Source organism: Silurus meridionalis, chromosome 23 (assembly GCF_014805685.1).
Source record: "Silurus meridionalis isolate SWU-2019-XX chromosome 23, ASM1480568v1, whole genome shotgun sequence".
Classification (NCBI taxonomy): Eukaryota; Metazoa; Chordata; class Actinopteri; order Siluriformes; family Siluridae; genus Silurus; species Silurus meridionalis.
In genome coordinates, this window is record NC_060906.1 from 22,803,715 (window position 1) to 22,828,125 (window position 24,411).

The 24,411-nt window shown below is 38.4% G+C and overlaps 2 protein-coding genes across 2 annotated transcripts; both read right to left on the reverse strand.

Moving 5' to 3' along the window:
* Positions 1–563: 563 nt before the first annotated feature.
* On the reverse strand, positions 564–13,146 carry serac1 (serine active site containing 1). The gene is given in 18 exon segments (XM_046836836.1): positions 564–1,445; positions 1,825–1,968; positions 2,050–2,232; positions 2,794–2,891; positions 2,965–3,065; positions 3,140–3,281; positions 3,871–4,021; positions 5,611–5,773; positions 6,780–6,893; positions 7,088–7,216; positions 7,326–7,354; positions 7,357–7,446; positions 8,318–8,446; positions 9,297–9,386; positions 9,516–9,649; positions 11,216–11,252; positions 12,292–12,382; positions 13,014–13,146. Coding segments are annotated over 17 exon segments (1,962 nt in total). The 5' UTR covers positions 13,014–13,146; the 3' UTR covers positions 564–1,308.
* Positions 13,147–17,523: 4,377 nt separating this feature from the next.
* On the reverse strand, positions 17,524–23,597 carry myct1a (myc target 1a). Its single transcript, XM_046836478.1, has 2 exons — positions 23,303–23,597; positions 17,524–18,447 (listed from the first exon to the last, which is right to left on the reverse strand). The coding sequence occupies exons 1-2, from the start codon at positions 23,400–23,402 to the stop codon at positions 17,885–17,887; spliced, it is 663 nt and encodes a 220-aa protein (XP_046692434.1). The 5' UTR covers positions 23,403–23,597; the 3' UTR covers positions 17,524–17,884.
* Between the last annotated feature and the right edge of the window lie 814 nt (positions 23,598–24,411).

Consider the following 24,411-nt stretch of genomic DNA (forward strand, 5'->3'; position numbering starts at 1 on the left):
CAATAAATAAAATTACTTTCAAAATAACCAAAACAAGATAATGTATTTTGACAGATCATGACCCTCTTGACCTGTTTGGATGTTTTCCACAGTTTGTAATGTATAACTAAGAAAATGTTGTGAATTTACACATAAAATTGAAATGTGAAGAAATCTGTAGTGTGCCTGAGGTATTCACCCCTGCCAGAGAAAAGCCCATCAACTACTTACCATCAGATATGACATAATTATCCGAATCCACCCATGTTTGGTGACTTTCTTCTCCTTGGTTGTGTTGTCCATCTATTTCTCTACCCATCCATCCCTGCTCACACAACTCCACAATGCACATAGGTCATGTAATGGACTGGAGTCTCTTCTAGACTGTGCAGATGATCATGTAGAAACATCTGAGGTTTGCCTATTATTGTGTTAGTCGCTGCTGTAAGCGGAAATGAAATGAAATTGGTCTGTAACAATGTTTTAAGTAGGTGATATGTGATGAAACATCCACATGAACCCTGAGGATTCCCAGCAGAACATCACCCAGAGCTTTAGATTTGACATTTTGCAGGAGGAAAGGCTGAATTTAAATGTATTTATTTTTAGAACTGTTACAGGAAACCAAAGGTGGTAATATACAGTTCTCCAAACTCCACCCATTTCAAGACTATGAAATCTATACTAACTATATTAACACTGTATGAAAACGTAAGCAGAAGATTAGCATGTGTCTCTTTTTGAACATCCCATTCCACAATCAGTCCTTCCTTGCTGTTACGAGAAGCTCCACTCTTCTGGGAAGATGTTCCACTAGATTTTAGTGTGTGCTTGTGGAGATTTGTGGAGGTTCATTCAGCCACAGTGGTGCTAGTAAATTCTGGTACTGATGTAGGGTTGAGGAGGATCTTTATAGCAGGAGATCTTCTAATCTAACCCATGTGACATGTCTGGGGCTCGTAGTTCATCCTATACAATTGTGCGCCTCCAAATTTGTGGTAACAGTTTGGAGAAGAAGCACATACGTCTGGAAAAAATCAGACGTCCCAATACTTCCAGCCACACGGTGCACTTTATTGATTGCGCTGGTGATGAAATTTTGGCACGGATTTAACCGTCATGTCATTATTAAGAACTCGTTTTAACACTGATCCACACAGAAAACTACAGATCCATTCATTACATTTGAGGTAGTGGCACTGAACATGACGTCAGCAGTACGGTGAGCCTCCATCAGGTTCTGGTGTTCTAGAAAGCATAGATAAGTTATAAGTAATAACCGTTAGAGGGCGGCCGAAAACCAAATCCTGTAGATGAAAACACCGGCTTTCAGCCGATTATGTGTCCCCTGAGAGCGTCCTGAATAAACTGCAGGCTCCGTTTGTACAGAAACGTGTCCTTCTTCTCGGGTTTGCAGATGTTCAGATGATCCACGCCCACTTCTAGGAGATCTCCGACACCCAGATCTGCACGAGGTACAAGAAGATGGGAGTTTAATGAGAATTAATTAGAGATTTTTTCAATATGGCAGTAAGTGACTGTGCAGAATAGTTCTGTTGAGATTTCGGCTGAATTCTTGGAGATTCATGATATCGGCGTGAACAGACGTGACGAACGTGACTCCACTTATCGAGAAGCTGTGAAATTGAAACCAAATAATCGTAGACGACTTCTAAAAAATGCTAATGTCTTCTCCTTACAGAAAACTGCATCTTCAGCTCGTTTATGTGAAACATCCCTGTGAATGAGCTGTTTCCATGGAAACGGTGAGATTATTAGAACGAGCTAAAGCTGCGATTTGAACTTCTGAGCTTCGTCACGTTGCTGTGTGCTGATCTGACGTACCTGCTGAATCGGCAGGAACCACTAATATGTTGATCATGGGGCCGACTGACGTAGGCAGGGATTCGGCAAAGCTCAGGATCTTGAACTCTTTGTCTTTTGCCATGTTGAGGAAATTCTCGTTCAGGTCTCGTAGGGCCGGAGAGTCTGCGTGGAAAGACGAGAATAAACGACCAACACGGACGGAATAAAACCTGATGGACGGGAAACTGAAGAAAAGAGCCCAACCTTTGCAAAGCTCTCGGACTTCTATGGAGGGGAACAGGAGGAAGCGCACGTTCACGGAGTACTCGGCCATGAAGGTGCCTCGGTGAGGGACGCTGTAGAACAACACGCCCTTCGTGTTCTTGACCAAAGAGCTCAGGTCGGGATCCTGAGAGGCATCTAGGAGCATCTTTTTCACCAGCAGGCCTAAAAAAAAGGTCTGTACAGGACCGCTCGTTCACCTGTAGCTAATAAATAACAAACTGACTGGACCAAGGATTAGAAATACATCCTGAACATCTTTATAATCAACCTGTGATTTTGAAACGGATTTATTTTGTAACCGCTTTTGGTTTAAACATCTTTCATTTCCACGTTTTCGCTTTAAATGACCCACAATGCCATGACACCCTGTCATCCCCCGGCCAGGTTTTTTCTCCAAAGGATTCTTTGGAATCGCTTGCACTAGGAGACCCCACAGTGTACAAAGCCAGCGTCATGAAGATCTGCTTCATATGGGTTGGATGTGTTAGATGTGGAAAATCACCTGCTCTTGAACACCTTTGGGATGAATGTAAACTGTGTTGTGTGTGCAGGAAGTTACAGCTCTACCTCTGCCATGTCAATCTGTATTCTATGTGACTCCCAGGAAATGCCTCGGCCTCCGTAGTGTTGTGATGTGTCATTCAAAGTTTTCCCCATTAGATATGATCTTGAATGAAGTGTGATGAAATATGCAGGTTTACCTCTGACCCACCCGTGACTCACCTCCCATACTGTGCGCCACCCAAACCACAGGCCGCTCTCCGACTCCTGCGGCTTTCAGCTTCTTCAGCAGTTCTCCGCTTCGATATGCTAAAGACTTCCTGCATACAACTCCATATCAGTGAACTCACTAGAAAGAATCACCGTCCAAACCGCATTTGTTCTTTCCATTACCTCTGGTTTTCAGCAGGACACTTGGCTTTCCAGTCGCTCAGGTGCGTGTCGTACTCCACAGACAGAATTCTGAGGTTGGGACAGTCGGCTGCTAACCACGTCTGCAGGTCAGAAAAAAACAATAAGAGGACGAGAAAAGTGAAATAAACCAAAGGGGTGAAAAGGTGGACCGCACCTTAGGCCAGCACTCGGTGTAATCCTCGTGTATCCCGTCAGATTTTTCGACATCCGTGAGATCGCAGTCTTTCTGTCGCCACGTTTTGAAGGCGGCTCCCAGAAGGCCGTGTACAAACAGGACGTCTGCGTTCACGGGCTGCCTGCGTTTAGAAAAATAAACCGCCTTTAATATAAATATATAATGAAGATTATTTTTAATCACTAAACAGTTGTTTTACTGATGCCCCAAGTCTCAAATCAGGACCAAAATCTGCCTTGACGCGCACGTCCGGCAATTAAAACCGTCCGTGTGGAAACGTAGCAAAAGTTCCGTTTGATGTCCTGATGATTTAAAACACCATAATGACTTTCAAACATTTACATGAATATTTTGTCTTCATGCTTCATGTTGAGTTCGGATTCAATAATAATCAACATACATTTGCATAAAGCCTCTATATTTTTCCATGCCCATGTTGATTAGAGAATTTAAAATTTGAAAAGTATTAATTTATCGTACATTTAAAATGTATGATTAAGTTGCGATTAATCACAGGTTACCTTAAATATTTGAATCAATGGACAGCCCTAATTTATGTTGGTATTTAATACAGTTTATATACATTTCTAATTAATTCCCATAAATAAGTTTCCAATTTCGAATATTTTCCAAATTCCCCAGATGAAGTTCCATGGAACCTGCCTCTGATTTCCCCTCTTTCACCACATTGAACCACATAAATCAATTACCTGGTGCGACACTGTGGATGTAAAACATAAACACCATCCTGGTACTTCTGCACCTCCGTGTCCCGGTCCAGGTTGGCTAAAGCACGTGCAGCGTGGGACGCCTGGATGATGTGAGGAGACTGCGCCATCTCGGCTAGGACTGGCAACCATCCTACGGCAACACAACAGAATCCCCAGATCATTGGTCAAGTTGTTTTAGGGGTCAGAAAACGTATATTGGTTTTCATCTACATCAAAAGAATGATGTAACTACACTACATGGCCAGAAGATGGCGCCGGTGAGATCGGCTGCAGTCATGACGGCTCCTACTTTAATATCAGCACATGGACACTTTAAAAACTGGACTTCTGTCAATATCACTTTCATATACAGATCCATCCCTTCCTGCCTGATTCTTGTACATATATTAATAGTATATACATATGTAGATATATTCTTTTATTTTATATTATTTTTATAAAATATTTTGATTATTTTGATCCCTATTTTTATGCCTAATACTTTTATACTTTTTATACTTTATGCTATACACAGGTCTATACACAGGTCTAAACAGAGGTCTATTAAAAGGTCTATATACAGATCTATACAAAGATCTATATGAAGATCTACACAAAGATCTATATGAAGATCTACACAAAAGTCTATATGCAGGTCTATATGAAGATCTATATAAAAATGTATAGAGAGATCAATACAAAAATCTGTATGATCTATATGTAGATCAATACGAAAGTCTGTACAGAGATCTATACAGAGGTCTATATGACGTTCTATATGAAGATCTACACGAAGGTCTATATGAAGAGCTATATGAAGGTCTATATGAAGATGTTTACGACAGTCTATATAAAGGTCTACGTGAAGGACTATATGAAGATCTACAAAAAGGTCTATATGAAGATCTACACGAAGGTCTTTAGGAAGATCTATATGAAAGTCTTTAGGAAGATCTTAATGACAGTCTATATGAAGATCTTAATGACAGTCTATATGAAGATCTACGTGAAGGACTATATGAAGATCTACAAAAAGGTCTATATGAAGATCTATATGAAAGTCTATATGAAGATCTTAATGACAGTCTATATGAAGATCTTAATGACAGTCTATATGAAGATCTAAACAAAGGTCTATATGAAGATCTATATGAAGGTCTATATGAAGATCTATATGAAGGTCTATATGAAGATCTTTATGACAGTCTATATGAAGATCTAGATAAAGGTCTATATGAAGGTCTTTATGAAGATCTTTACGACAGTCTACATGAAGATCTAAACGAAGGTCTATATGAAGATCTACACAAAGGTCTATATGAAGATCTATATGAAAGTCTATATGAAGATCTTTATGACAGTCTATATGAAGATCTATATGAAGGTCTATATGAAGATCTACACAAAGGTCTTTATGAAGATCTATATGAAAGTCTATATGAAGATCTTTACGACAGTCTATATGAAGGTCTACACGAAGGATTATATAAAGATCTACACGAGGGACTATATGAAGATCTACACGAAGGTCTATATGAAGATCTAAACGAAGGTCTATATGAAAGTCTATATAAAGATCTTTACGACAGTCTATATGAAGGTCTACACGAAGGTCTATATGAAGATCTACACAAAGGTTAATATGAAGATCTACACGAAGGTCTATATGAAGATCTACACGAAGGTCCAAATGAAAGTCTATATGAAGATGGATGTGCGTGTGTGAAGGTTTAGCTGAACCTGACTGCACTATGTCGTTGTGTAAGCTCTCGTTCAGCGCCAAGTTCCCGATGATGTGCAAGATGTTGCGCTGAATCTTCTGTGAATCCCGTCGAAGCTGGTAGACCCTCTGTAAAAGCTGCAGTCCTCCGTTGGCAACGATGTGATCACAATGACTCGGGACCTGTGTTGCAGTTTATAAATATTAATACTGAACTTTATACTCTACACTACGCCATGCTGGCACACGGATGGATCACTGATGCTTTACAGATCTTACTGCCAGCAATCATCATTCAGTTCTTCTTCAGTTCATCATTCAGTATCATCTCTGATATACCTGTATAAAACTGTAATTCATAGAATATTCTACATTATCTTCTATATATCTATAACATCTGTATAACTTTTGTAGTTTTACATACAATGTACACATCTTATATTGTAAATGTATTTCTCTCTCTCTCTCTCTCTCTCTCTCTCTCTCTCTCTCTATATATATATATATATATATATATATATATATATATGGCACGTTACACACATCTAATACAATTTTCTTAAAATTTTCTTTTCTAAGATATATTGTTGTTTTTTTTTTACTGTACCATACGATACTGTATCTATCTGTCCATCTGTCTGCCTGCCTGCCCGCCCGTCCATCAGTCTGTACATCCATACTGTCTATCAATCCTGACAGTCTGTCCATCTATCTGTCTGCCTGTCTGTCTGTCCATTCATTCATCCATCCATCCATCTACCTATCTATCCTGTCTGTCTGTCTGTCCGTCTATCAATCCTATCAATGTCTGTCTGTCTGTCTGTCTGTCTGTCTGTCTTCTGTCTGTCTGTCTGTCTATTCATTCATCCATCCATCCAACCATTTACCTGTCTGTCTGTCTGTCTGTCTGTCTGTCTGTCTGTCTGTCTGTCTGTCTATTCATTCATTTATCCATCCATCTATCTACCTATTTATCCTGTCTGTCTGTCTGTCTGTCTGTCTGCGTATTCATCCATCCATCTACCTATCTATCCTGTCTGTCTGTCCATTCATTCATCCATCCATCTACCTATTTATCCTGTCTGTCTGTCTGTCTGTCTGTCCATTCATTCATCCATCCATCCATCTACCTATCTATCCTGTCTGTCTGTCTCTCTATGCTTGTTATGTGCGCGTGTGTGTTCTTCACCTTTGAGTGCTGTACGAGGGCCTGCAGGCAGAAAGACTCCACCTTCTCAGAGGGGATGGAGGTGAGGCTCTGAGTGTAAGGCAGGCCATTTCCTCCGAAACACCACAACCCTCCCTACGACAGGTTAAAAAACACCTTCTGACCAATCAGATTGAAGAACACAGCAATGCTGTGGTATAAAACGCTCAACACAATGCCACAATACTTTTATGGATACAATGATAAAAACAACAAGAAAAAAAACAAACAAACATGTATTTGATGTGTATAAGTGTGTGTGTGTGTGTGTGTGTGTGTGTGTTCCTTACCCGTTGAGAGGCGAGGGACTGAGTGCTCTCTCTCAGTGCCAGCGAGGTAAAATACTGCACACACTGATCCACCTCTGACTGAGGCAACGAAGCCAGGAGCTGCCTCAAACCATCCTCTATTAGATACTCCTGAGGACAGGAGAACGCAGAATTAACACAACAACGAGATCTCATAACGGAGATGATTTCAACAGAGACACGCCAAAGATATACTGTAAATACACATCCAAATACTTACATCCTCCAGTTTAGGCAGTGAGGGTGGGAAAGGAAAAATCGCAGGTCGACGTTCGGAGTCCGAGCCAGACCTATAGCCGTGCGCTGGTCTATAGACTGAGCCGCTGTCTGGTATTGATAATCTGTGATTGACAGGTCAGTCGGCCAATCAGAAGCCACGCAGAAATAAATGAAATCACAGCGTGAGCACAAAGATCATAAGTTCAATAAGACCATAATGGCTACAGAGATCTATATACATATATATGTAGAATTTGTCTATTTCATTTAAATATAGATTTTTACCACAGAAAAAAGACCCATGCAAAAGAAGTAAATATGCAATGACTGAATGAACATTTAGTTTAATAAAAATCTCTCTCTCTCTTCGTTCCTTCATTTGTTTGTTCATATTTTCACTTCTTCCTTCTTTCGTTTGTTTGTTACTTCGAGTGTTCCTTTTCCGTTCGTTACTTTATTCCTTCAGTCGTTCCTTCATTCCTTGAATCATTCATCCTTCTTTTGTTCATTCCTTCAAGCGTTACTCGTAACTTTTTTTTTCTTCCTTCATCCCTTCATTCCACTCTTTGTTCACTCCATTAGTTGCTCTTTCCTTATTCCCTTCGTTCAATCCATCGGTCGTTCTTTTGCTCATTCCTTTAGTGTTCCTTTATTCCTTCTTTCATTCCTTTGGTCGTTCTATCATTCGTTCCTTTCTTTGTCCATTTCTTCGTTCGTTCCTTCTCCCCTTCATTTGTTCCTTCATTCATTCCTTCGGTTGCACCTTCGTTCTTTCCTCCGGTTGTTCTTTTGTTCCTCCGTTCATTCATTCATTTGTTCCTTCCTTTGGGCATGCCTTTGTTCCTTCGTTCATTCCTTCATTTCTTTGTTCACCATGGACAGATTTTGGATCCACCATGACCCGGGACTAAATCACTTACTGATCACCTACGCCGCATGATAGAGATTTAAGATCTAGTGGTCAATGTCATCACCCGTTTTATCGTCTCTTACCCTGCCAGTGTCTGTGTGCCAGGTCCTGTACGGCCTGCAGGCGCTCGGACCGTCTGGACGAGCGGGTTCTCTTCAGCAGAACCCACAGAGCCAACTCGTTAGGATCTGCATCCTGATGGCTTATGTGCTCTAACACACAAACACACACACACATAAATCACAGGAAAGAAAAAACCCATCTTATTCTACTTAAATAATTCAGCACTAAAATATCTTCCAGGTTCCTCTGCCAGAAGGTTCAGACCTACATTATATAGACAAAAGTTTGTGGGCACCTGACCATAAGATTTATGTGTTTTTTGAACATCTCATTCCACATTTAATCCCCATTTGCTCTTATAATAATCTCCACTCATCTGGGAAGATGTTTTACTAGATTTTTGTGGTGATTCATTCCGCCACAAGAGGGTTTTTAAAGTCAGATACTGATGGAGGTGAGGATGTGAGGAGACCTGGGGTTGAGTCAGCGTGAAAACATTCATCCCAAAGGTGTTCAAAAGGTTTGGAGCTCTATAGAAGGAGATCTTCCACTCCAACCCATGTAAAGCGTATCTTCATGGAGCTGTGTACAGGGGTGTTTAGATGTTAGATTAGGTTTGGTTCTTCTAGTTCATCTGAATCCATAGACACCCTATACAATTGTGTGTCTCCATCTCTGTGGTAACAGTTTGTAGAATAAACACATATGGCTGGAAAGGTCAGGTGTCCCAATACTTTTGCCCATATAGTGTAGTTAATCTTTCAATATGATGAGGGGAAAAAAATCTAGGCTTTACAAAGATCATCTCAGGTGAACACTTTACACATTGACACTAATGTTTAGGGTGTGGAGAACTTGTTATGTAAAAAATAAACAAATAATTATTAGTATATCATTTGCATGATTTGTTGCTTTTTTGCATATTAAAATTTTCACGTAACCCAGAAGGCACTGTATTTACATAACAAACAAACATGGAAACTAGAGGGAGCTCATTACCATCTAAGGGATAATTGAGGACTCGAGATGAAATTTCAATAAGTTTCCTCACTGCTTTATGAAGCTCCGTCCTGGCTCTATAGGTCAGAGCTAAACAAACAAACAAACAAACACATTTGACCCTATAAACGAGTAGAATATGAACAAAAGAAACGAGTCGTAATGTTTTTATACACTAAGGTCATCAGAGAACATGTTATGACAAAAGCAGGAACGTACTGGTCTCTTGTTCGACCTTGGTGATGGGGGTGAGGTAGATAAAAGACTTCTGTTTCTCCTGGAGAATGGCCCGAGTGTCCATGGTGACCGCCTGGTTCAGCTTGACGACCTCGTAGGCGATGAAAACGCAGCCGCTGTGTAAAGAACAAGGTGTAGAAGAAGAGAAAAGACACCAGGTTTGAAGCTGTTTGTAATTTCTTTGTTCAGTCTTCTTGCTATTATAGAAGGTTTCTAATAACATATTTAGAAATAAAACTATACAGTGGTTTAGAAAAGTTTTGGAACTTCTATGGTCTTCTATGGTTGTTAAGAGACACATGCATGTTTCTAGGCAACAAACAGCTATACACGCTCTCCACATCTGGACTGTACGTTCCTCTAAACGTTCAGCTGAAATACTTTGCCGTGTCCCAAGATGTTCTTCAACAGTTGGAGGTTTCTTTATGATTCAGTTCACCCCAGAGCAGTTCAATAGGATTGACTGGGCAGAACATTCCATGATAGATATCACTCCAGACCACTGTTTGTTCTCGAAATAACTCTTACAGAACTCAGACGTACGCTTCGAGTTGCAGTCCAGACGGAATTACATGATGTTGAAGTATGGAAAGGTTGCCATGTTGTTTTTTTTCACTTTCTGGAATAAGTCTTCAATATTTTCTGCTCCAAAACAACTCCACCTCCAGGTGTGATTGTGGGGGTGAGGGAGTCTGATCATATCTTCTCCTCTGTTCTCCATCGTACACAAGTTCTTCTGTTAGAGACAAAAATGTCCCATTTGGACTCCACAGAATTTCAATTCATTCACTCTCCAATTCTTGTGTGATTTTTTTTTTTTGTTGCCTTTTTACTGAGTTGTTGCATAGAAATAAAACACACGTGCCTCAAAAACTATAATACACTCTGTGTCTCTGTATGGCAGAAAATATTTATATTTACCAAAATACTTGATTTATATCAGACTTATCCCAGATCTAGGAGTGATTTCATTTATATGATATTTTTTCAGACCAAATAAAATCATTCGATATGATATTGGAATTATGGGGAGATTCAATTTAGGGTTTTTATTATTATTATTGTATTATTTTAAGGCATATTTTTATTATTACTATTATAAAAATACATTTCAAATAAATATAATATAGCACTATCATTAATAATAATTATTAATATTTAATAATATTCATGAATTAATATTAGTATATAATTAATACATTACAAATAAATATGGTATAGCACTATTATTAATATTTATTAATAATAAAAATATGCATTAGAATAATAAAATAATAATAATTATTATTAATAATAGTGCTATATTATATTTATTGGTAATTTATTAATTATATACTAATATTAATTATATACTAATATTAATTCATGAATATTTTCATATTTATTTCCTTCAGTATTTTCATGATTCAGTATTCATTTATTTTTTTTGAATAGAGATCAGTATTATTTTACATGCAGTGTTATTATAATTTTTTTTTTCAGTATCCATTTGAAAAACTATCGGTTTATTAATCGGTTATCAGCAGGTACAATCCAATCTAGGTATCGGTAAAATCCTCCAGTCTATACTAATATAATTTCCAAAAATAAAATAGAATGTGTCTTGTATTAAAATCCTCCATAAATTTCAAATCAAGCTAAAAAAAAAGTGACATTAATAAATCAGACAATAGAATCCGTACCCCAGTACGACGGCACCCGTTACTTTAGCGACTTTACCTGCAAGCAAGAAAGAAATGGAAAGCAGTGAAATGTATAAAACGGTCCACATGAGTCACAGCTGTGTGCAAATGTTTACACACCCTAAAAACACATATGAATATGAATATTCTATTTCCAATACTACACTATATAGACAAACGTATTTGGACACCTGACTTTTCCAGCCATATAAAGTACTTTTACCACAAATCTTGGAGGTACACAATTGTATAGGATGTCAATGGATTCACTTTGGAGACCAAAACCTGTTCCTGCATGACAATGCCCCTGTGCACAAAGCCAGCTTCATGAGATGTTGTGGAAGATCTTCTGCTATAGATTTATGAACCACCTTTGGAATGGCCTCCTCAACTTCTCACCTAAATCACTACCTGACTTTACTAACACACTTGTATCTGCACAAATCTCCACAAAATCTGGAACATCTTCCCTTATAATAGCAAATGGGGACTAAATATTGGGGACTGCATCGAGATGAAAATGAACGATGCGATACATCGAACTAAAAAAGTATCACGATGCATCGTTTTTGAAATATTTGCGTCAGCAAAAAACGCTTCATTTATATATAATTATCAGTAGATGCGCTGTACTTTTATTATTTCGAAAGTGATGGATGGTTTGTGACCAATATTTTCTAAGTAGGTCGATTTTAAATATATCCTGAGAGTCACAGAATACAGATTAACATGGCAGAGGTAGAGCTGTAACTTCCTGCACACACAGCAGGAAAAGAACGTCTGTTTTTTTGCAATACAAAGGCGTGTATGTGAAAGGGAAATGCGTTAGAAGTCAGAAAGCACTTAAGTAAATTGATGTCTGTCGATTTGCTGTCTGTCTTTGCAGGACATCATATTCTTTCTATTGAATTTCATCACATTGTGTTGAATCGAATGGAGATTATGGAGATTCTCTTTCCTAATGTTCAGGTGTCCACAAAGGTTGTTTGTCCATAAAGTGTATCTATACACTATAATAAGCTCTTTTGTAACCTCAGCAGATTTTGAATACAGGGAAAGAACCAAAGAAGACGTACGAAAGTCTTTCCAGGGGACGACTTTTTTCAGGCTCTGCCCTGTGGAGCTCAGCCTCCGACACGGGATCAGGCGCAAGGCGGCAACCGACATCTGCACAGATGATGGACAAGAACAAACATTACCACTAATTACACAGACTTTGGGTTCTTCAGGTGACATGAGTTCAGGGGCAGTGTTTACACTTGTGCAGCTCATTCGTTTATCATTTTAATGCGAATATTGTGAAATGAAGTAAAGCTCTGAATATGGATCATTAAAAGTGAACAGGGGGCTAAAGGAAGGATTTCGTAAAGAACAGATAGATCTGGTTATTTTTACAGCAAGTCAGGTTTTTAGGTCACAATGTGGGTTTAAGTCAAGACAAGGGCTGAATTCAAAATGGCGCCATGCTCCCTATCTAGTGCACTAATATAAGACAGGACATAACGGCTTCAAGTGCACTTCATATAAAACTACTAGGATTGTTGACATTCAGCCACAGGATTGCTGGAAATCTCCAAGTGGTTTCCCTTTTAGCGAGGAAATGTTTAATCGGGTAACAATATAGATAAATTGGATATATTTATATTTATATATTGCAAAAAATAAAATGAAAATCACAATTTTACCCAGCCACCATCATGTCATCGCGCTTAGGCTTAGGCTTTATTATATATATATATATATATATATATATATATATATATATATATATATAATATAAAGCGAAGGGATCATTTACCTTGTTTTACAGAATTATTAATGCTAGAAATAATGTATTAGAGCTAAAGGGGAATCTCTTCCCAGGTTTCATTTCAGGCAGCAGCAAAACATAAATAAACAGGAAGCGACGCGACATTTATCGTAAACTGTCGCGCAGGACGTAAAAACAAAATGGCGCCTATGTTTTTATTTCTACCGTATTTACGGCTCTCATGAGAACGCTGCTTTATGTAGTTGATGAAATCAACATAAAAAAAGGGATCTTGTTAAACAGTATTGATATTGAAGTTACAAAAGAGAAGTAATAATATGTTTTAGATGGTTGATTCATTTTCCTGCAACATTTTAAAAGTACAAAAGTTTTTGCTTTCAAATGTACTTAAGCACTATGATTTATTATAACTATAATGTTCCTGTTATCATTTTTATCACAAGACTCTTGTTTTAATCACTTGAAGGTTGACTTAAAAATGTTTGAAACTTTAAAGGACTTACAAGTCGGAAAGCAACCAGAACTATGAATACACTCAAAGATCTAAATTCCTCTTTTTTAATGATAAACTATATAGGTATACTCCTCCTTTTTTTTATTTTCTTTCTTTCTTTCTTTCTTTCTTTCTTTCTTTCTTTCTTTCTTTCTTTCTTTCTTAATTAAAATGTTAATGTTATATTTGTAATATTTCATTATGGTGTATTAATGTTAAATGTTTCAGTAATCAATAAAAAATATCCTTTACGACAGTGCCATCTAGTGGTGCACATATGTACAGCGTGCTCATAATCTACAAGAAGTTCAGGGTTTCTAATTAAATTCCTCAGCAGATAAATGTAATTGTTTTATTTTATATATATATAGGTTATTATATATAAAGGTAAATACAGCATTATATGTTGCTGTCCAATATGCAAATTATCTTCTTTTTATTGGCCTAAAAAAATGTAATTAATATAATCAGTCTGCTACAATAGCCTAGGGCTGCAATTTGCATGAACAGTTCTGCATTTAAGTGTCCATCACTGAACAGTACACCTGAATAATAATAAAACTATAATGAATGGACTTTTGGTGATGAGGAAGAGAAGTTCCCTTTCAGGATCGTTTCCAAAGTGTTTCGACGCCGCGTCTCGTTCCCTCAGGGAACCAGGGTTACATACGTAACCTAGAGAAGTTCCCATAAAGAGTTTGGCTCCTCTCGAGGTTTCTTCCTCATGCCATATCTCTAATTCATTCACACTCCTGGAGCAAATGGTGAGGTCAACAAAAGAGATCTGTATATGGACACAAAACTAAAAGATGTGCATTATAAAATACGTGGGAGTGCAACCCGTTCACATGATAGAAAACTATTATAATTATTAAGGGAAATATTTTATATTTGATGATAAATAAATCAGTATTTACTGGTCTATGTACAAAGTACAAATCTAATAGTAAGTCTAATGCAATTACAGTCTAATAATATTCATTATTTATTTGTTTATTCTTCTTAATTGTTGTACATTCAAGGGTTTTAGGGTGGGGGTTTAAAATGTCGTTTCAGTTTTCTTATGAAAGTTTTAAAGTTTTATCACTTTGTGTAAGAAACAAAACAAACACCCTGCCTGATAGTAAAAGTTCAGAAGAAAGACATTTGGGTTTTATCACATAGTTGATAATGATGTCATGTTGCAGCTGTTGCGGGTTGTCGCAGGTCACCGTCCATGAGGTCACATACAGTCTTCCTCATGGAAAAGGGAAATCCAGGCTGCAGTTCTGTGAGGAACATCATGTCACTGTCAGGATGTGAGTGATACACTTTTATCAGTGTTCCTCCCAAAAATGCTGTTTAAGTATAAAATCACTTGTTCATCATCTATTGTGTGGTTTATACGATTAAAACAAAGCAATGTGTCTCCAGTGCCAGGTTTCAAGACGAGGTGTTTCTGACTCTGAATTGTACAGTCTTTCTCAAACTTTAGGTGTAACTTTTTTTGGTACTTTGGACTGTAATGAATATAAAAAATCTGATATAATGGTTTAGGGCCGCAATTACTGTGAACGGTTTTGCGTTCTAGTTTCCATCAGTGAACAGTCGATAATCTCACCAATGATTAAACTGTAGTAAATAGACATTCGGTGTTGAAGATGAGGATTAGATTAGATTAGATTAGATTAGATTCAACTTTATGCCCATTGCACGTGTTTTTTTTATACCAAAGACTGTAGAAAGAACATTTACTTATAATCTTATACTCCAGTACTCATGTTAGTTCTCACTCTTCAGTGTTCTGTATTGTTTAATGATTTATGATCAAACTCTTGATGTCACCCAAATAAGGATGGGTTCCCTTTTGAGTCTGGTTCCTCTCAAGGTTTCTTCCTCATAACATCTAAGGGAGTTTTTCCTTGTCACAGTCGCCACGGCTGCTCATCAGGGACAAATTCACACCATTCACCTTCACTGTTGATTTGTGTAAAACTGCTTTGAGACAATGTCTGTTGTGAAAAGCGCTATAGAAATAAACTTGACTTGACTTGACTTGACATGTTGCGGCACAAGGCAATGAAATGCAATAAGCATCTAATTGTATTAGTACCAGTACAATGGTAATGGGTATTGCCCTTTTGAGTATGGGTTCCCTTTTAAACAGTGGCAGGCCATTAGATCTTCTCTTCTTGTTTAAACTCTATCAGAATCACTTAGACTTTCAATTTTATGTTTTTTTTTTTCTCGTAAAAATGTTAGAGTTAGAGCTTAGAGTTTCCATTTAATCAGATTTCAGCTGTCACATTTGACAGGGACAAAATCTGTTGTGAAGCCTTCAGAATCAGCGCTGCATAGCATAAATTACATGTAGCTGTTGCCAATCAGATTCCGAGTTGGCGACACCTGGACCATCTAGCAATGTCAGCATTTTCATGTCCTTTGATTGGTCAGGGAGCGCACTGGTCAGAGCTCACAACCAGCATCTGTAACAAACTTCACAAGCTTAAATATTTTTTTGTGTGGATCTAAAAGCTGTTTTTTTATTCCACAACTTATACTTAATACTTTTGCATTTTCTTTCCTGTAGAATTTGCACAAAACACACAATCTGGCTGTATTTCAAATTTCAACTCTGGGTTATTTTACGAGGTAAATATCGATGTTTCTGCTAGAAATGATGAATGCTGTGGCTACAGTGAAAGGAGACGTGTTGTATTGTGTTTATTAGGTTTCCTGTTTTAGTGATGACATTCATTTTCGCTGTATGAGATTCCTGTCTGTAATGCAGCACTCTGTTATACTGGATTTCTTTATAATATTGATGGTTTCTATAGTTGTGGTGTCATAATGATGGTATTAAGAGATGGACTGATATAGGCAGGGCAACACTGAAGGACTCGGTGGGAAATGCATGTCCCACCAGTCCATTTGACTTTGGTTCCTCTCAAGGTTTTTTCTGATTCCCTCATCACTGTCTCGCTCATAAGCTTATAGAGGTTAATTTATGACTTTAAAATGTATGTTCAAAATCAATGTATTTCTGTAAAACTGATTTGAAACAATTTCCATTGTTAAACACGCTATACAAATAACATTGAATTCAATGAATAAAGCTAGCATCAGTGACAAGATTCATTAGCTAATTGCTGCTTAACACTCACAAAGCATGAACTCTTACTTTGGCCCTTTAGTAGTTTATAGATTTGGGACTAAGATCTTGTGATTTGTTAATTTTTAAAGGATTTTTTTTGTGTCATTTGGGACTAGTGAGTTGTCTCAGAGAGCATTTTTTTTTTGTTTTATTTTGGTTGCTTATGCACAACATCGTTCGCAAGAAGCAATAAAACTGCAATGGCTCTGTACAGGAAACAGAGGAAGTAAAAAAAAAGGCAAAGAGGGTAAAAGTAATTGGTTTTGCCAATTAATCAGCACCGATTGCTGGCACTATTGGTAAGCTAAACCAAACTATACCAACAGTTTTTCCGGGTTGTGTTATACAGTACGAGAGTGGCCTCTAGAGGCCACTGATGCCATGTGCTGTTAATTTGAATGGTCATTTTTTATTAATTTTGGATGTAACTATTTTATATTTTTTTGGAGTGTTACTTTTTGTTTCAGTTTAAATAAACGTCTTTAATTTGTGGTAATATTTATTATTATAATTAATATATTAACATTTATTTAGTTTATCATATTTTCATGATTCTGTAATGTTTTTTATTTTTTTAATAAATTTCAGAACTTTTTTACATGAAGTGAAAATATTTGTATTTCTTTAAATACAGTATAAATTTTTAAAACCATTGGTTGATTAATTGGTTATCGGCAAGCTAAACATAGCCAACGGTATCGCTAAAATCAGTCAACCTCTAATTGCAAATGCACCTGGGTGGCAAAAGTGAAAACATTAAAGTTTCAAGGAAATAGGTTTAAACCTTGATGTGTTCATTGTTAAGATTATTATGCGAATTGTTTGGTGTAGACTTTCGCTTAATGATTGCAGGAAAGCTTGAATTTTAATAGGAAAATTTTAAAGGAGGCTCATTAAATAAAAATACACAGTCAGGTCTTAATCCTTTTTTTATTATTGTTTATGTTGAATAAAATATACTGTGAAGGGACACACTTTTATAAAAGTAACTCAACAGTGTTCAGTCATAACACACTTTAGTTTGTGTGTGTGAGCGAGAGACCTTTTGTAAATAGTGACCATGTCCAGTTTAAGTGCCAGTAATCATATAATCATACGTCATACATCATACAATTGTTCTGTCTGGACCTCTATCCTAAATGATAGTAACAAAAAAATTTAATTTTGTTTTCACACTGTTTTGTATTGTAAAGTTGCTCCCTTTACAATAAAAGAGTCAAATCCAGATGTTGGAACTTTCTCCACCACAAGGGGGTGTTTTATCATAATTTCTCAAGTGCAGGTCTCCTGATAAGCCCGTATGATGCTGTCGTATGCCGGTGGAGGTGTCTGTGTGACACCGACGCCTTTTTGACTGCTGTTTCCCCAGAAGGAGTCCGGTCTTGGTCTTTGCCTCGGTGGAGTGACCATGGAGACGGCTGTGCTGTTAGTGCCGGGGGCTCCGGGGCTGTTATTCAGGGTGCCGTGGTTTCCTTCCTCGGCTTCGCGGGCGATTTGACTGCACTGGATCAGTGGGTGGAAGGTCGAGGCCCTGAAGCTATCCTTGCGACCCATGAGGTCGGCCTGATGGACCGGTGAAGTCGTCCCTTGCCGATGGAAGGAGAAGGCGGCACCGGCCAGATTGTTGTTGCTGCGCCGGTCGTAGGCACTGCCCTGGCGGCCAAAGACGGGCCTGTTTCGGGGGGAAGACGGACGGCCAGAGGAGCGTGACGAAGGCTTGTTGGTGATGGTGGCAGATGCACGACGACATGCCATCCAAGTGAGGACCACGTATACCATAGCGCCCAGCAGGAGTCCCACCACCATGGATATACAGAAAGCAAGAATTACATCTTCTGATGGGAGGAAGCAGAAATGACAGTCAATTAAAGTTTTTGCCCCTCAAATGTTCTTAAGTATCCAAAGTACTGATTTATTATGGCTGTAATGTTCCTATTATAATTTTTTGTCACAAGACTCTTTACTTAATCAGCTCAGTTTGTGTGAAAAGACTCAAATGTAACTCTCGATAAATACATGTCAAAAAATTAATATAATGATATAAATGAGTGAAACATTGATTGATTTCTATTAAATCTTTCTTCTTCTTGTTTCGGCTTCTCCCATTAGGGGTCGCCACAGAAGAAGAAGGATAATTGTAGTAGAAATCAATCAATGTTTTCTATTACAATTATCATGGACCCAAAACGTTCTTTTCAACTACTTAAAAACATTTGCGCAAATAAGGACACTGGTGTTGTGGCGAGTTCGAGTCTGGAGTTTCTCCATCATTCATTCCTCTTTAAATGTTCTGCTTGCTGTTTAGAATTGACGCTGAACTGTATGTTGGAGATAGATCTTTCTAAGTAGATGTGATGACCAAGCGCCAATCAAAACAAGTTTAAAACAGAGCGTGCGCTGATTGGTGGCTTGCTGGGTGTTTGACCAGTTATGTTTTTATCCTCATAAATAAAAAGGAATGACTGGTTTCACAAAATGGAGCTGAGTAAAACATATTTTGACTTAAAATGTGGTAAAGTAAATGTCTCCAAATAAATATACTTGAGTAAAATACATGAAAAAACGACTTATGTACAGGAACAAATGACATTTCCTTTGTTACTGTTCACCACTGGTTACATCATCATGAGTTGGGATTGTTATTAAATCCAGACAAGTGTAATTGCTCTGGAAATACACATAATAAATATAGCATGTGATCGAAAGCTAAAATTAAATATACAATGACATTCATGAGTCATGAGTTCATGAGTCAGCAGTGACGTCCCTTGAAAAAGCTGACAAATGTTGAACATCTCCAGGGAGAGAGAACTCCAGGACCAAATATGTAGCTGTAAGATGACGAACAACCTGCCTTACAATCCATTCATCATCATCATCATCATCATCATCATCATCATCATCTCGTTTTCACCTGCTGAGACACACCCACTATTTACCCATTATTACTAATTATCAAACTTTATTATAGACATTATTACTTATTATTAATCGTTATTATATATTATTACTCACGATTTAAACTTTATTACAGGTTATAACACTGATAATCATTCAATATTATTACAACATTCCTAGGTGCTAGATCAGCTTATTCTTCAATCCGGGAGCATTTATTTTTTTTAATAGAATTTTTTTTAAACATGAGCCTATTAACAAAAACATATTTTATTTTCTTTGAATATTTTAATAGAGTAACACATCCAACATTGGCGTTCAATGAAAAAACGGAAATACGTGCTGGATCAAGTGCTATTTTACAAGCTGCTGAAAAATTGGCAATAAAGAAATAAATAGTCTTAACTGTAATATCACTTATTGATTTAATATAATTTTTTACTATTATTTATTATATTGTGTTTCTTTCTTACATGCTGTACTGTATTTCATTTCACAGCGAGTCAAATTCAAACTCCAAAACTCAACACGCCATGTACCACGAAGAAGCCAGAGGCGACAGCAAAAAAAGAAATCTCTCGAAGGCGACATAAGGAAGAAGAAAATTGCAGAGGTTTCCTATTTTTTCCTCTTTTACTCTCTTTCCTATGTTTCGGTACAAGCAGTTAGGAGTCATGCTGTGCCGTTCTGCTCTGCTGAAGTGTTCAGAAGAGCCGTTTGGCTCAGGCAGATAAAACTCGGCTTTCAGATGGCTAATGAGGAGTGTGTGGCAGCGAGGCAATTCTGTTCCTCATTATGTTGGAGGCTGTAGCACAAAAAAATATCTTGAAATGAGGTGTCATGGTGTTACACCGGGCTTTGTGGATTTTACTGTTATTACTACTGGCAGGGAGCTGTTGATGAAATTGTACAACAAAGCATTAAAAGAACTGAATGGTTAGGGTTATTTATTTATCTATTAGTTTTTATCAGTTGTCTAACCCAGTGCACTCTTAGTGCCGGTCCAAAGTCTGGATAAATGGGCAGGGTTGTGTTATGAACAATACCTGTGATATTGTTAGCCTACAGGGTAATTGGGGAAATTGGGCTACTGTTGGCTAAAGAAGGAGAGGAGGAAGACGTCTACAGAGACAGCAGGGAAAGGAGAAGTGTAGGAGAGTGGAGGTTCGGGTTGGTACTTTAAATGTTGGTACTATGACTGTTCTATCATGGTGTGGATGGAAAGAGAAATGGTGTAGGTGTGAGTCTGAAGGAAGAGTTTAATAGGAGTGTAGTGGAGGTGAAGAGAGTTTCTGATAGGGTGATAAACGTGAAGCTGGAAGTTGAAGGGGTGATGATAAATGTCATCAGTGCTTATGCTCCACAAGTGAGCTGTGAGATGGAGGAGATGGAAAAAGATGGTTATTAGATGACGTGAAAGATGGTGACCCTAGAAACGAAAGATTGGTGATTGGAGCAGACTTTAATGGGCAGGTAGGTGAAGGGAACAGATGTGATGAGAAGGTGATAGTAGGTATGGCTTTAAGAGGAGGAATGTGGAAGATGGTGGCAGATGGTGGTAGATTTTGCTAAAAGGATGGAAACGGCAGTGGTGAACACTTATTTTAAGAAGAAGGAGGATCAGAGGGTGACGTATAAGAGTGGAGGAAGGTCCACATAGGTGGACTTTGTTCTATGTAGGAGATGCAACCTGAAGGAGATTGGAGACTGTTTTTGTTGGCAGGGGACAGTGTAGCTAGACAGCATCGCATGGTGGTCTGTAGGATGGCGTTGGATGTGAAGAAGAGGAGGAGAGTGAGGACTGAAAGAAGAATAAGATGGTGAAAACTGAAGGAGGAAGACTGTAGTGTGAGGTTCAGGGAAGAGGTCAGACAGGGGCTCAGTGGTGGTGAAGAGGTCTGGATGATTGTGGAACTACTGCAGGAGTGATGAGGGAGGCAGCTAGAAAGGTTCTTGGTGTGACATCTGGAAATAGAAAGGAGGACAAAAAGATGTGGTGGTGGAATGAGGAAGTGCAGGAGAGCATAAGAAGAAAGAGGTTGGCAAAACAGAAATGGGATCGACAGAGTGATGAGAAAAGTAGGGAGAAGAACAAGGAGATGTGGCAGCAGGTAAATAGGGATGTGGTGAAAGTCAAGGAAAAGGCATATGAGGAGCTGTAGGAGAAGTTGGACACGAATGAGAAAAGGATTTGTAGTGATTGGCCAGGCAGAGGGACCGAGCTGGGTAGGATGTGCTGCAAGTTAGAGCAATAAAGGATAAAGAATCAAATGTGTTGACTAGTGAGGAGAGTGTGTTGATAAGATGGAGGGAGTATTTTAAACAACTGATGAATGAGGAAAATGAGAGAGAGAGAAGGTTGGATGATGTGGAGATGGTGAAGCAGAAAGTGGATAGGATTAGTAAGGAGGAAGTGAGAGCAGTGATTAAGATTATTAAAAATGGCTGGAAAGTTGGTTGGACCAGATGACATTCCAGAAGAAGCATGGAGATGTTTAGAAGAGATTTGTAACCAGATTGTTCAACAAAAAAAAATTTGGAAGGTGAGAAGATGCCTGAGGAATGGAAAAGGAGTGTGCTGGTACCGATCTTTAAGAATAAGGGAGATGTGCAGACCTGCAGTAACTACAGGGGAATAAAGTTTATGAGTCACACCATGAAGTTTTGGGAAAGAGTAGTGGAAGCCAGGCTGAGAGTAGAGTAGATCTGTGGGCAACATTATGGTTTCATGCCAAGGAAGAGCACCACAGATACATTATTTGCTTTGAGGATGTTGATGGAGAAGTACAGAGAAGGTCAGAAGGAGTTGCATTGTGTATTTGTGAATTTAGAGAAAGCGTACGACAGGGTGGAGAGAGGAGTTGTGGTATTGTATGAGGAAGTCAGGTGTGTCAGAGAAGTATCTGAGGGTGGTGCAGGACATGTATGAGGACAGTGTGACAGCAGAGAAGTGTGCAGTAGGAATGGCAGACTGGTTTAAGGTTGTGGTGGGTCTGCATCAAGGATCGGCTCTGAGCCCTTTCCTGTTTGCAGTGGTGATGGACAGGTTGACGGACGAGGTCAGACAGGAGTCTCTCACTGGACTATGATGTTTGCTGGACTATCTATCTATCTATCTGTCTATCTATCTATCTATCTAAAAAGTAATTTATTTGATCTTTCTTTTTTTCTTTCTTTTTATCTGTCTATCAGTCTAACTTTTATTGATCCTGACATATCTTCCTGATTTTAGCATTCGATCTGCACTGTGCTATACTGTAGTATCGCTCATGTATAAATGATTGCTGAGACCATGTGATGTATGAATTATTCTGAAACCACACGACAGGAAATGTAAAAAAGAATTTATATTCATATCACCTTCAAAATAAGTGATTAATTCACATTAATATGATTTCTGATAACGATTGTATGCTAATTTAAAAAGTGTATAAAATTCCAGTCAAGCCTTCAACAAAACATTTGCCCTAACAGCTCTACAAAAAACCTGTTTTGTGTTTAGAAAAGAACATTGTCTTCTCCCAAAAGAAAGGAAATCATAGCCGAGGAGTGGCGAATGGAAAAATCCCTGAGCTCTGTGGTGTTTTCGTGGTCGTCCGTCATAAAAATGTTCAGCTATTTGATTTTCCGTATCGATTGGAAACGGTCCTGTGTGCTGCACTCAATCTTTTGAGTAGGTCAAAACAGAGAAAGAGAGAGAGAGAGAGAGAGAGAGAGAGAGAGAAAGAGAGACAGAGAGAAAGAGAGACAGAGATATTCTGCTGTACAAAGAGTAAAGTCTGAGAGTCTTACTCGTGTTGAAGGACTGGAGTATCTCCAGGATGGGATGAGTGCTGTTATCAGCCATCACTCCGTCCGGACTGACCGAGGACAACAGAGCTGTGATGCACATTCAATCTGGTCCTCCAGTTCACTCCAGTCTCCAGCTTCTACTCCACTCCTCCTGATGATTCCTTCTTCACTCCCTCTCTTTTTTTCCTCCCTCCCTGTATTCCACAGGATCCCCTCCAAGGCCAGCCTGCCTGCCTGCCTCACACTGTTTGTCCGAAGGGGGAAACTGTTACACTTCCTGCTTTTCCTGTGTAAATTTAGCAGCTCAGCTTATCTCTTCGCTCCAGGGTTCCTGTAGGGCGGAGGGTCCGAGACGATATGCGCTGACGTGTGTGGAGAAACGGTGTCACCCCTCAAATTGTTCTTCACCTCGCTCACTCTTTCCATCTTTCTCTTTCATCCTGCATGGACACCATGATTTATTTATTCTTCGCTAATAAGAGAAGGAAATACTTTCATTCTTAATGGTCTTAAAAAGTCTAAAATATGATTTTGTAAAACCTGCAGAAACCCTGAAATCGTCAAGAAGAATGAAATAATAAAAACAAGATGACCATTTTTAATTGACTTTCCATGTCTGACCACAATTTGAATGGGACTTAATTTTTTAAATATTGCAAGACATACTCATATAAACAAAATCATCAGTATTTCCACAGAAGATCCCAGTGTTATCCAGACCACATTCATTTACAGCACAAGCAAAGATAAGATTCAGCACAAAGAATTAGCCTTTGTCTCAAACCTTGTGCATCCCTTTATAGTCAGATGCTCCTGTCAGAGGCTTCAGAGTAGGCGACTTGGTGTAGAAGAGAGCGTAGTGATTTGGGACGCAGCGCAGGACTGGGTGGACGGCGAAGAATGTCAGTCCTGCCGATATTTCCTCTCATTGTTGTCTTGTGTGCTGATGTGGAGGTGTCCTGTCGAAGGCATTGTGTGCGATGCCTGAAAGACATACTCATGTAGCTGTGTGTAAACAAACGTGTTTTTTTCCCCCCTCCCCAAAATAGGAAGTTATGAAATGTTATGAGATAAAATCATGTAAAGTGTCTTTCACTTAAAATCTAAAC

Bases quoted from the DNA above. Each gene is read 5' to 3' on its own strand.
- myct1a (XM_046836478.1), bottom strand. From the start codon at position 23,402: ATGTGCATCACAGCTCTGTTGTCCTCGGTCAGTCCGGACGGAGTGATG. The intron at 18,448-23,302 runs GTAAGACTCTCA...TCCTCCCATCAG, and splicing joins ACTCCAGTCCTTCAACACGA to AAGATGTAATTCTTGCTTTC.